The sequence below is a fragment of the Salvelinus alpinus genome, chromosome 29 (assembly GCF_045679555.1).
Source record: "Salvelinus alpinus chromosome 29, SLU_Salpinus.1, whole genome shotgun sequence".
NCBI classification, from domain to species: Eukaryota; Metazoa; Chordata; class Actinopteri; order Salmoniformes; family Salmonidae; genus Salvelinus; species Salvelinus alpinus.
Genome location: NC_092114.1, coordinates 178,629 through 193,057, shown reverse-complemented (window position 1 = coordinate 193,057; position 14,429 = coordinate 178,629). Strand labels below are relative to the sequence as shown.

At 42.5% G+C, this 14,429-nt stretch overlaps 1 protein-coding gene across 1 annotated transcript; it reads right to left on the bottom strand.

The window, feature by feature from the left end:
- On the bottom strand, positions 1 to 7,634 carry LOC139558876 (uncharacterized protein C6orf62 homolog). Its single transcript, XM_071374392.1, has 5 exons — positions 6,041 to 7,634; positions 5,626 to 5,802; positions 4,699 to 4,824; positions 4,222 to 4,356; positions 1 to 1,282 (listed from the first exon to the last, which is right to left on the bottom strand). The coding sequence occupies exons 1-5, from the start codon at positions 6,167 to 6,169 to the stop codon at positions 1,157 to 1,159; spliced, it is 693 nt and encodes a 230-aa protein (XP_071230493.1). The 5' UTR covers positions 6,170 to 7,634; the 3' UTR covers positions 1 to 1,156.
- Positions 7,635 to 14,429: the final 6,795 nt, after the last annotated feature.

Below are 14,429 nucleotides of genomic sequence, written 5' to 3'. Positions count from 1 at the left end.
CCAAATTAAATGTGCTTTATTTCCCCAGCAAAGCAAGCTTGCAAAAAAAAAAACAAAGAAAGAAACACACCCATTTTATAAGCACCGCATCAATTAGTACTCTTAGGATACTTGTGTTTGTCAAATTAAGGAACATAAATCTGGCGATCACATTCATTTCAACTCAACAACCTGTTCCATTGTTAGTAGGTACATTATCTTCTGAACATTAGTCCAACAGTCACCCTTGCCAACCCACTTGGGGCGAAAAAATACATCAGATTCAGTAGCTTGAATGTCTTGCGTGTTAACAAGCTTCAGCATCTAACCAACATCGACAGTGTGTGTCTGACCGCACCATGCGATTCACAACACTGGTCTCAAAACTCCCTCCCAACAGTTCTCATCTATACTCCAGCTCTTACCAAAATTATCTACCTGGCATATTTCACAGGATCGCAAATGACAGCCAAAATCAATTTAAAAACAAACAAAACACCCAGCTTCAAACAAAAGGAGGCTTAAAAAAGGAAAACAAAGAAGCAAATACCTACACCAAATGATTTTGAAATACTGTTCGTATTTATCTTTAAAAGGGAGACGGTTAAACAACACCTCACCTGTCATCGTAGATTGTAGCTAGTCGTTCTAGAATCCCCCCCCCCCCCATGGCATCGTTTCCTCTTTAAAAACACATCTTTGAAATGACAGAAGCTTTTACAATCTTATGACATGGGTTACAATGTGTCCAGCAGAGACTGAACGTCATGAAAGCTTGTGTGGCTTTGATCCTGCTTGGTAGCAACATAAATAGTTCCTTCAGTGACTGGACTGTGTTGTTGACAGTGCAGCTCCAGGGGAATAACCAACCACTCAAATTTCAATGTTTGTGCAGGTTCAAAATAAACACGATGGAGGATAAAAGGGAAAAACCAAGCCAAAAAACTGGTAGGAGGAGGAAGCTTGGTAAGGAAAAAACAAATATGCTTCATGAGGACGGAAATTAATGAATGAACAAGTGTTTAACAACAAAAAAAGGGAGATCCAAGCACCAGTTCAATTCTATTCAAACGGAAGGATGTGTGGTGGAGGAGAGAGAGAGAGATCCACTTGCTTCAGTGGCTTGTGGGTTAATCTTTCTTGTGTTGTGGGCGGAAGCCATGGAGGCCGGCTGGTCCTAGTCGGGCATGTACGGGAGGAGATGATCTTCGATGTCGCCAACGCCCCAGCACGTTAGCTGGTCCTGGGGCAGGTACAGGCAAAGGCTGCACAACTTAAAAACTGTGGCCTTGGTTTTAGGAGTCTGACAGGGGAGAGAAGGGATGACAAGAGAAAACATGGTTGACAACATGGAAAAGACAGTTTAGACCATAGAAATAAAATCTATTAACAATTAGTAATTTTACTAATATACTATATTTCTGTGGGTAAGACATCCTCGTCCCCATGACAGAAAGAATGATTCTCTACCACCTATGATAGAGCTCTTAGCTTTAGCAAAGCCATCGTGTGACTAGTGCAGTGGTTGACAGGTTAGCGTTGAGGGGAGTCGGCCACAAAGAGAAGCAATGTTAGGCACAAGCAACATGCCGGCAGCGACTGTAACCCTGTAGAAATAAAAAAGTCCCTAGACCATGGTTTAGCAACATTGTCTGAACGATTGCCTAATTGAATCAATGGCTCCCAACGGAGTACTACAACTCAATAGGCTATTAGCTTCCCCAAAGACATTGTATGGCTGCACTTGGTGCAGTGGCAATATGTTTGAATTAAGGGGGGAGTCTGAAGTCAGACACAAACGAAACACAAATGAGTGGTCTGTCAGCTTCTCTACGTCCCAAACAGACGGCACCCTATTCCCCAAACAGACGGCACCCTATTCCCCAAACAGACGGCACCCCATTCCCCAAACAGATGGCACCCTATTCCCCAAATAGATGGCACCCTGTTCCCCAAACAGACGGCACCCTATTCCCCAAACAGACGGCACCCTATTCCCCAAACAGATGGCACCCTATTCCCTACATAGTGCACTACTTTTGACCATAGTGCTACAGACACTGGTAGTGTACTACTCAGAGAATAGGATGCCCTTTGAGACGCTGTCCCGGGTGGAACAACTGCTGTCTGGAACTGAAGCAAGATGGACACGTGACTCATACCCACCCAGCAGTAGAGTTATAGCTTGCTGCCAAGCCCTATCATACCCACCCAGCAGTAGAGTTATAGCCTGCTGCCAAGCCCCATCATAAGTTTGGAACCACCAGGACTCCTCCTCGAGCCGGCCGCCCGGCCAAACGGAGCAATCAGGGGAGAAGGGTCAGGGAGGTGACCAAGAACCCGATGGTCAATCTGACAAAGCTCTAGAGTTCCTCTGTGGAGATGGGAGAACCTTCCAGAAGGACAACCATCTCTGCAGCACTCAACCAAATCAGGCCTTTATGGTAGAGTGGCCAGACAGAAGCCACTCCTCAGTAAAAGGCACATGACAGCGAGCTTGGAGTTTGCCAAAAGGCACCTAAATGACTCTCAAACCATGAGAAACAAGATTATACGGTCTGATGAAACCAAGATGGAACTCTTTGGCCTAAATGCCAAGCGCCACGTCTGGAGGAAACCTGACACCATCCCTATGGTGAAGCATGGTGGTGGCAGCATCATGCAGTGGGGATGTTTTTCAGCGGCAGGGACTGGTAGACTAGTAAGGATCGAGGGAAAGATGAACGGAGCAAAGTACAGAGTGGTCCTTGATGAAAACCTGCACCAGAGCGCCCAGGACCTCACACTGGGGAAAAGGTTCACCATCCAACAGGACAACGACTCTAAGCACACAGCCAAGATGTCCTAACCGACTTGCCAAAACTATAGTTTGTTAACAAGAAATTTGTGGAGTGGTTGAAAAACGAAGTTTTAATGATTCCAACCTGAGGGTATGTCAACTTCCGACTTCAACTGTATGTAAATAAGGTATCTTCACTTTTACTCGAGTATGACAATTGGGTACTTTTTCCACCACTGTGTGTGAGTGATCAGATGATGGCGTGAGTGTTTGTGTGAGTGTGCGACCGAGAATAAAGAGTCAAAGAAACAAGGTTAACTCAGATAGTCCGTGAAGCTATTTTATTAGCTATTTAATCACTGTCTTACTGTTTAGGGATCGAAGCTGTTCAAGAGTCTGTTGGTGCCAGGCTTGATGCACCGGTGCCGCTTGCCGTGCGGAAGCAGAGAGAACAGTCTATGGTTTGGGTGGCTCAACTTTTTCAACCTCCCGAGAGGGAAGAAGCGATATCCCGCGTTCTTCACAGCTGCGTGTGTTTCGATCATTTTAAGGGAGAGATTGTTGTTCTGGCACCACATTGCCAGGTCACGGACCTCCTCCCTGTCAGCTGACACATTGATGATCAGGCCTACCATGCTTATGTTGTCAGCAAACTTGATGGTATTGTAATCGTGCGTGGCCACGCAATTGTGGGTGAACAGAGTACAGGAGGGGACTAGGTCCATCAACTACAAGACTCCCTGCGCAGGCGCACTCTTGACTGAGTGATAGCCCTGTAATAACAGAAATATAGGGATACTTAAAACATGAACTTAACAGATACTCCTATAAGAAAACCAATGGTCCAAACCTCATGTCTCTATCCAAAGTTGTTAGAGTGTTTACTGTTGTAGGATGGGTGACTAAATCAATGGAGGCCAGAGGAAAAAGTGGTCATAAATCTGGGAAATGGCATTGAGTCAGCTGTGGAAGAAATGAGGAGATTTCTCACAAAAAAACAAGCTGAAATGTCAACGGCACGTTGAGCGTATACCAAGGGTTTTAATTTTCAAAGCCTCTTACATTTAATTCAGTGTGTTAATTTGTCTTTTTTTGCGACCTCGGGGAAACAACTTTACAGACCACCACAACGTAAAGTCGATTCTAGAAAGCGACACTGCTCTGTCGTCAAGACCTCGGTGATTATTATCGGATGTATTCGGTTATCGGACGTATCCTGTAAGTGCTGTCGGTCCATAAACAGGAAGACGGACTGACCTGTAAGTGCTGTCGGTCCATAAACAGGAAGACGGACTGACCTGTAAGTGCTGTCGGTCCATAAACAGGAAGACGGACTGACCTGTAAGTGCTGTCGGTCCATAAACAGGAAGACGGACTGACCTGTAAGTGCTGTCGGTCCATAAAGGAGGGAGACGGACTGACCTGTAAGTGCTGTCGGTCCATAAACAGGAAGACGGACTGACCTGTAAGTGCTGTCGGTCCATAAACAGGAAGACGGACTGAGCTGGGTTGTTCATAACCATTCCGGCCTTGTCCCTCCTGCCGACAGCATGTAACAACTGCTTCTCGTAGTCTCCATGATGAAACTCAAACTTGGCCTGTGGATAAACAAAAACAGAAATACATATTGGATACAACAATTCATTAAAAAAAATTCCTTTGTGATGTAAAACAGCTCAAGTTCAATAAGCCCTACTACGTTCACCATGACTGACCCTCAACGTAACAGTACAGAATATTAGTTGAATATATTACATTTGATTTCAGGGGCATATTCACTAGGAACTCACGCAAAAGAGAGGTAATAAACCAAAACAGGGAAAAACTACCCGAATTTATCCAATAAACTCTCTCTCTCTCAAACCTTTTCCCCTACAGTGTGATCTAGTGAATAGGACCCGGGTGTGTATCCACTTGGTGAAGGAAGCTAAATGTTTTACCTGAACAGGCCTGAAGGGTTCTTCCTCAGCCCCCTTCCATCTGGAGAACAAGAGACAGACTATCTTCTCTATGTCATTGCGCGGCCACAGGATGAAGTCCATCTCCTGGGTGCATCCTATGACATCCTGCAACAAGAACAGACGAACGCTACAGTCAATAAACAGCACGTTATGTCTGTGTGCATCAATAAACAGCACATTATGTCTGTGTGCATCAATAAACAGCACATTATGTCTGTGTGCATCAATAAACAGCACATTATGTCTGTGTGCATCAATAAACAGCACGTTATGTCTGTGTGCATCAATAAACAACACATTATGTCTGTGTGCATCAATAAACAGCACATTATGTCTGTGTGCATCAATAAACAACACATTATGTCTGTGTGCATCAATAAACAGCACATTATGTCTGTGTGCATCAATAAACAGCACATTATGTCTGTGTGCATCAATAAACAGCACATTATGTCTGTGTGCATCAATAAACAGCACGTTATGTCTGTGTGCATCAATAAACAACACATTATGTCTGTGTGCATCAATAAACAGCACATTATGTCTGTGTGCATCAATAAACAGCACATTATGTCTGTGTGCATCAATAAACAGCACATTATGTCTGTGTGCATCAATAAACAGCACAATATGTCTGTGTGCATCAATAAACAGCACATTATGTCTGTGTGCATCAATAAACAGCACATTATGTCTGTGTGCATCAATAAACAACAGGTCACTGTTTACCCAAGGACAATGTGGGCCCGCTGGCTGAAACGCTCCAGTGTGAGTCATGCTAGATAGAAATTAGGGACCTTCATTGTTGACATTTCCTTATAACAACAATAAGGAGGAATGCCCAACTCTCTCTCTCTCTCTGGTTTTTAGGTTTCCCCAATGGAAGGAATGCGGTTTTTGACTTACCCTGCGCATTGATTGGTAGCGTGGAGCGTGCAACTGCACAACATCTTTCTGCATAAGTTCCATGGAACTCTGGAGGGAGTAGCTGGCCGCCTGCACACCTTTCAGGATATTCTCTTCATAGTTGTTGGTCATCACTGGTAGGACTTCAGCTACCTCAAACAGCGCAGACTTCTTCTTCTGATGGAACAGAGAGAGGAAATGGATGAGAATAACAGTGCAGACTTCTGCCACAGGAAGTAGCAGAGAAAATGGGAGAGACAAAAATGGCAGAGACAATAATAACAACAGTGCAGACAAGTCGATCACACCAGAGAAGTTACTAGCAAAAGAATGGTTGTCCCAAATGGCACCCTATTCCCTATATAGTGCACTACTTTTGGCCAAGGCCCATAGGTTACTTCTCTATAATAGTCACCTTGTCTTTGAAAACAAAGGCTATGTAGATCTTGAAGTCAAACTGGTCAGCCAAAGACTCCCTTTTCTTCTGAATCTGAGCACGGAGTCGATTCCTAGTATGGTTTCTTCTCGAGATTGGGTCCCCCATTATTAGATTTTGATACTTTCGAGTTGTCTATTTATTCTTGAGATGTAGCTACCCCTTACAGAGTCGAGAAATCAAATGTTTCTAAACTATCCTATTTTGAAATACATACTAAAACTCTAGGAGGAATTCATTAAATATCAAACTATGTCATTTGTATGTATTTAAAGGGATAATAGGAGTGGGGGGGGGGGTTCTTAATCAATATTTCGCTACATTTGTTTCATTAATTACTCAAGAAGCCATGTGATTAAAAACATGACATTCGAATACAGGCCAAATTAAACTTTAATTCAACACATCACTGGGCTAGTGATAACATGAACAAATCGTATTTAGGTGTACCTTTTCTTTCTGTTACTGACAACAAACTACCACCAGAAAGGATAGCTATTTGTAAACCCCATACCGACACTACTTCTCACTACTGAAATAGAAGAATACTACTCAAAACTAGCAAGCAGACCACATTCTACTGTCGTCTTCTCAAACTCAAAGCTTCGTCCATGACTGACGCGGTTTGTGTTCATTTATCTGAAGAGACCGCGTTATGAGCGTAATACTGACAGACTGGGGGTACAGACAACCATCGTGGAAAGTAAATATGGATACCAGATGTTGGCACCAGGTTGAGGTTACAACATTGACGTTTACCAAAGTAACTTGACATCTCCGGGGGTTTACTGCCATTGAACTGGCCCGCGGCCTTGTTTACTTCCATTGTCGATACTCATAGTGACGGCAGTATTTTTAGCTGACTAGCTAACATGAGCTAGCTGGCTGCATACACTTCCAACACTAACTAGTTAGTGGATTAACTAGCTAGCTACATCATATGTTTGTTACTTGGAGTAATTGAGGCCTATATGTCGTGCGGTTAGCTAGCCAGCTGAGAGTCATCTTCCATTTTACATTTCCGAAGTTGTGTCTGGCTTGCTATTTAATGTCGTAACGGTTGGCTGGCTTAACTGTTGTGTCCTGTCATTTTACATGAACATTTCCTTCAATATCATCATGATGTTTAGGATTCGCGTCGAGAGAACCAACTTAATTTTTACAGACGACAACAAACGCTGTCAAAATCTCTTTCACACGCTGAATTTGAGGTGTTAGCTATTTATCTGCGCTTGGTTTTTTTTCGTGCTTTTCTTCAGTCGTCGTCACAACCACCAACTAACCCTGCATGCCATGTCAAGATAAATTGACAAACCAACTTAAATCCTCCGTTCTTTCAGAGGACACACGATCAAGCTTGTCTCCTGGTGGACCCATATTGAACGATGTTTTTTTTGTAAAAACGGCTTTTGTTCAGTTTCTTGGAAGTCTTCGGCCTGGTGTGGTAGCTAGTGAATCGTGGTTGAAGAACCTCCCCAAAATGGCTGACCAGCGTCAGACAGCCACACAGAGATATTACCAGAGAGGCCCAACTCGGCGGAAAATATGTCTCCCTCCAGCAGGTGGCGTATTTTCGTTGTTTCGCACACCAAGCAAGGAGTTTTTGTATGGAGGTTTAATGAGAGAATGTCGAATTTGGTCGACAGAATGAATGGCATATTTGCTACGTGAGGATTATTTGATCAATTATAAGTTTTGTAATGCTTAAGTTGTTTACAAGCATAGAACAAAAATAATGAATATAATGGGCTTAGAAGCTCTAACACTGACTGGTACCCTCACAACGGTCATTAGTAAGACCTGAAGTAATGATGAGAACTTGGGAGGGACCATTTGTAAGATCTGGAGTATAACAAGTTAAAATAGCTTTAAAAAGCAGGCAAAGTTTTTCATTTGGGCAAGGTTGTCTAAGTAAGGGAAGCCACTCTACTGCCCCCTACTGCTGGTCAGGAGTATTGATTTGAAGGATCGGTATGATGTGCAATTAATAGTTTGTTTTAATGTGAAATTAATGTGGTTGATTTTTAAGGTTGGGGAGAAGTGCAGTAAATAGTGACACTTTGTAGGATGTTAATATACATTTATGTATTTATGGTTGTTTGTAATTTTGTCTTGACTTTTAATCATTATATGTGTTATTGTTTTTACTATCGAGGACCACTTTGGAAATAAGCGTTTTAGTTCATACTTTCAAGTGATATCCTCTGGGTCCACATTGTGCATTTTGTTGTATATGTCTGTTGCCTAAAATAAATGTATATTCAATAGATGAGAACTGTTGGGAGGGAGTTGTGAGACAGTGTTGTGAATCGCATGGTCCGGACCGAGACACAATAATTTCTATGCTATTTTGGAACGTTCTATCAAATAATTTCCGGGGGTGTGTTCGTGTGTTGTCAGATTGTCCCTTTGTAAATTCAGAGCGCAAACTGGACACTATGGCCGAGGAGTAGGGTTGATCCAAGCGTTCTAGCACTCAAGCTAACTGGCTAACGTTGGCTAGCTTGCTAGCTACTTCAAGACACAAATGAGAGAACACCTCACTCTGACCATTTTACTCACCGTAGTTATCGCTGGTTATCCAGAGCGTTGGTGACTGTAACTGTACTGCTGGCAACAATTTAATTATACTTTTTTTTGGGCGAGGTTTACTGACACCCGCCATATTCAACGGGTGTTAAGCGTTCGTAAATTCATCAGTTATTATGCACTCTGGCACACTCAAGACTAGAATACGCTGAAATCGGAATAGATAGCCAGAGTGAATTTACGAACACACCTTAATTGACAAGGCTAGCATCCCCCGCCTCACCCAATTTTTCAGTGGGGCACTTCACGCCTCTGTTTTAGGGACCTGGTCAGCCAATCACAGGCCCTATCAGGTGGGTAACAGACGTATTCCTGCCTGTTGTGTCAGTGAGGCAGACTGTTGCTGAGTCATTATGGAGAGACCGACTGTATTTCCAGCCCTTTTTCCATAGGTGGGTAACAGACGTATTCCTGCCTGTTGTGTCAGTGAGGCAGACTGTTGCTGAGTCATTATGGAGAGACCGACTGTATTTCCAGCCCTTTTTCCATAGGTGGGTAACAGACATATTTCTGCCTGTTGTGGCAGTGAGGCAGACTGTTGCTGAGTCCTTATGGAGAGACCTACTGTATTTCCAGCCCTTTTTCCGTAGGTGGGTAACAGACATATTTCTGCCTGTTGTGGCAGTGAGGCAGACTGTTGCTGAGTCCTTATGGAGAGACCTACTGTAGGGCTGCCCGAGTGGAAATTTGAAATGGAAGTTCTGGAACTCTTTTAATGGGGAAAAGTCCACAATGAAACTGACATTAAATGTGTAGAATAATACATTTGCATCTGTTGGCGATCAAGTAGTCTAGTCATTTAAATGCCACTGTAGGCTACTGTAGCCTACCATTTGATACAATAAATATTTATTGAAATGACGATATCACTGGAGTCATTGCAAATCAATTTGTGCTACTTGTGCGGCCTACCTGGAGCTGGTAAACTGATTTAATAAATATAGCCTGTAACTAATTTTGTTGTTGTAGCCTTGTGTTATTATGCAATTATTAATGAACATGTTTAGTTAATTAAATTGGAAGTCTAAAGGACACCAGTAAGAAGAAGAGACTTGGTTGGGCCAAGAAACAAGAGCATTGGACATTAGACAGGTGAATGGATGATCTCCGCATGTGTGGTCCCACCATGAAGCATGGAGGAGGAGGTGTGATGGTGCTTTGCTGGTGACACTGTCAGTGATTTATTTAAAATTCAAGGCACACTTAAACAGCATGGCTAGCACAGCATTCTGCAGCGATACGCCATCCCATCTGGTTTGCGCTTAGTTGGACTTTCATTTGTTTTTCAACAGGACAATGACCCAAAACACCTCCAGGCTGTGTAAGGGATATTTGACCAAGAAGGAGAGTGATGGGGTGCTGCATCAGATGACCTGGCCTCCACAATCACCCGACCTCAACCCAATTGAGATGGTTTGGGATGAGTTGTACCGCAGAGTGAAGGAAAAACAGCCAACAAGTGCTCAGCATACGTGGGAACTCCTTCAAGACTGCTGGAAAAGCATTTCAGGTGAAGCTGGTTGAGAGAATGCCAGGAGTGTGCAAAGCTGTCATCAAGGCAAAGGGGGGCTACTTTGAAGAATATAACATATATTTTTATTTGTTTAACACTGTTTTTGGTTACTACTGTACATGATACCATGTGTCATTTCACATCCAATGTTGAACCGTAATCAAGGTGTTAGAGAGTACACCACATATTCCTTCATAGATTCTATGTCCTAACGGTTGTTCTGTATCTGCCACCAAAAATACACTATAAAGCCACAATGGAGTAATGATGTTCTTCTGGTTTGTCATCTTCTGACAGACACGTCATTTAAAAGGACACCGTCGTAATGGTGAATAGTGTTCAAGTGATATTTAAGACTAGCAAAACCTGTAAAGCATCTACCACACAGTTTACAGCGATAGGGTTTCTCTCCGGTGTGAATCCGCTGGTGTACTTTCAGGTTGCCTTGGGTGCTGAATCCCCGTCCACACACAGTGCACGTGAAAGGTCTCTCCCCTGTGTGAACCAGCTTATGTCTGGCCAGATGGTAAGTGTCTTTAAAACATTTGCCACACTCTATGCAACCATATGGCTTCTCCTCCATGTGAGTTGACTGGTGCTGTTCAAGGTCTTCCCTCTGGTCGAAGCCTTTCCCACAGTCCTTACACTGGTAGGATTACTCCCCTGTGTGGAACAGCATGTGTTTGGTCAGGTATTGCTTGGTAGGGAAGCCTTTGTCACATTCTTTGCATTTGAACGGTCTCTCGCCTGTGTGAGTGCACACGTGTAGTTTCAGATTAGGATTGTAATGTCGAACCCCCCCCCCCCCCCGAACACACAGTTTGGGAACCACTGTTCTAGACCGTACTGACCCCTTCCCTACATGGTGTTGATACAGTCCAAGGAGAGTGAAGGATGTCCCCCTAGTGAATCTTATTGGTATCATGAAAAACATCCTTCACTCAGAACTCCATGTTCTATCAAGAAGCTGTAATCTCTGCCCGAAGTTGATTCTAACATGTATTGACTCAGGGGTGTGGATTTTTTATGTAAATGAGATAGTTGTGTATTTAAATTTCAATCAATTTGCTTAAATGTCTTAAAACATGTTTTTCACTTTGTCATTATGGGGGTTTGTGTGTAGATGGGTGAGAAAAAAACGTCTATTTAATTTATTTTGAATTCAAGCTGTAACTCAACAAAATGTGGAATCAGTCAAGGGGTATGAATACTTTCTGAAGGCCCTGTAAGTGTATTGTGTCACAGATACCTTAAAAAACAAAAAAGAAGGGACGTGGATCAGAAATCCAGTCATTATCTGATGTTACCACCAATTTGCCTTATGCAGTGTGACACGTCTCCTTCACATAGAGTCGATCAGGCTGTTGATTGTGGCCTGTGGAATGTTGTCCCACTCCTCTCCAATGACTGAGTGAAGTTGCTGGATATTGGCGGGAAAATGAACACGCTGTCATAAACATCGGTCCAGAGCATCCCAAACATGCTCAATGGGTGACATGTATGGTGAGTATACAGGCCATGGAAGAACTGGGGCATTTTGTGTGTACAGATCCTTGCGATATTATCATGCTGAAACATGAGGTGATGGCGGTGGATGAAGGGCACAACAATGGGCCTCAGGATCTCGTCACTGTATCTCAACATTCAAATGGTCATCTATAAAATGCAATTGTGTTTGATGTCCCTAGCTTATACCTCTCCATACCATAACCCCACCGCCACCATTGGGCACTCTGTTCACAACGTTGACATCAGCAAACTGCTCACACACACCATGCCATATATTCTGTCTGCCACCTGCCCGGTACAGTTGAAACTGGGATTCATCCCTGAAGAGTACACTTCTCCAGCGTGCTTCTCCAGCGTGCCAGTGGCCATCGAAGGTGAGCATTTGACCACTGAAGTCGGTTACGACGCCAAACTGCAGTCAGGTCAAGACCCTGGTGAGGACGACGAGCATGCATATGAGCTTCCCTGAGACGGTTTGTGCAGAAATTCTTCGATTGCGCAAACCTACAGTTTCATCAGCTGTTTGGGAGGCTGGTCTCAGATGATCCCGCTGGTGAAGAAGCCGGATGTGGAGATCCTGGGCTGGTGTGGTTACACGTGATCTACGGTTGTGAGGCCGGTTGGACGTACTAATAAATTCTATAAAATGACGTTGGTAGAGAAATTAACATTAAATTATCTGGCAATAGCTCTGGTGGACATTCCTGCAGTCAGCAACCCAATTACACGGTCCCTCAAAACTTGAGACATCTGTGTCATTGTGTTGTGTGACAAAACTGCACATTTTAGAGTTGTCTTTTTTTGTCCCCAGCACAAGGTGCACCTGTGTAATGATCATGCTGTTTACTTACCTTCTTGATATGCCACACCTGTCAGGTGGATAGATTATCTTGGCAAAGGAGAAATGGTCACTAACAAGGATGTAAACAAATGTTGCACAACATTTGATCAAACTAAGCTTTTTGTGGGTTCGGAACAACTCTGGGATCTTTTATTTCAGCTCATGAAACATGGGACCAACACTTATACGAGATGAGTACAGTACATATGAGATGAGTACAGTACATATACATATGAGATGAGAACAGTACATATACATATGAGATGAGAACAACACATATACATACGAGATGAGTATAATAATAATGTACTGCACTCATCTCATATGTATATGAACTGTACTCATCTTGTATGTATATGTACTGTACTCATCTCATATGTATATGAACTGTACTCATCTCATATGTATATGTACTGTACTCATCTTGTATGTATATGTACTGTTCTCATCTCATATGTATATGTACTGTACTCATCTTGTATGTATATGTACTGTTCTCATCTCATATGTATATGTACTGTACTCATCTCATATGTATATGTACTGTACTCATCTCATATGTATATGTACTGTACTCATCTTGTATGTATATGTACTGTTCTCATCTCATATGTATATGTACTGTACTCATCTCATATGTATATGTACTGTACTCATCTTGTATGTATATGTACTGTTCTCATCTCATATGTATATGTACTGTACTCATCTCATATGTATATGAACTGTTCTCATCTAGTATACTATTCTACTGTATCTTAGTCTATGCTACTCTGACATTGCTCGTCCAAATATTTATATATTCTTAATTCCATTCCTTTACTTAGATGTGTGTGCATTTGGGTAGTTGTTGTGGAATTGTTAGATATTACTGCACTTTTGGAGCTAGAAACACAAGCATTTCGCTACACCCGCTGCTAAACACGTGTATGTGACCAATAACATTTGATTTGATTTTGATTTGAGGGTGAACGTTTCTGAGATACTGGATCCGGTGTGCCTGGCACCGACGATCATACCATGCTCAAAGTCGCTTTAGGTCACTTGTTTTCCCCATTCTAAAGTTCAATCGAACAGTAGCTGGATGCCTGCCTGCCTGATTTATATAGCAAACCATGGCCACATGACTTCACTGTCTGTAGGAGCGATCCATTTTTGTGAATGAGGTGGCGTACCTAATAAACTGGACGCGGTGAGTTTATAGTCATGTTATAGTCACCAGTCAACTCCATTATGCTCAAAAGTTACTTCAATGGCCACTGGACTATTTCCCCCCCCCACCCCCCATTTGTTTTGTACACTTCTGCTACTTGCTGTTTATTATCTATGCATAGTCACTTCACCCCTACCTACATGTACAAATTACCTCAACTAACCTGTAACGGTACCCCCTGTATATAGCCTCGTTATTGTTATTATTGTTATGTTATTGTTATTGTTATATAAAACATGTTTTGTTTATTTTTGTAAATATTTTCTTTAATTAACTCATCTTGAACTGCACTGTCGGTTAAGGGCTTGTAAATAAGCTTTTCACGGTAAGGTCTACACTTGTTGTATTTGGCAATTGTGACAAATAAAGTTTGACTTGATTTGAACTTCAACCGGTGAATGCTAGCTATGGCTAGCTATTCTACCAGCCTGTCTTAATGAGTGTTAGCACGCTAAGAGTACAACCTGCACATGAACATGTATATTTTTAAGGGGAAGGCAGTAAATTGATAACGATATCACCAAACTATGCTGTCTCTGACATTTTAAACAACATTCCCAGCTAAAGAGAAGACAGTCATGGTATTTCATTTAAGAGTATGAGCAAGATTTTAACAAATCAAATTTTAGCCTAATTTGACTGGGAGTCAAAGGCAGATTTTGAGTTCCTAACCCAGTAGAGGGACGTGTGAAACGTGATTACG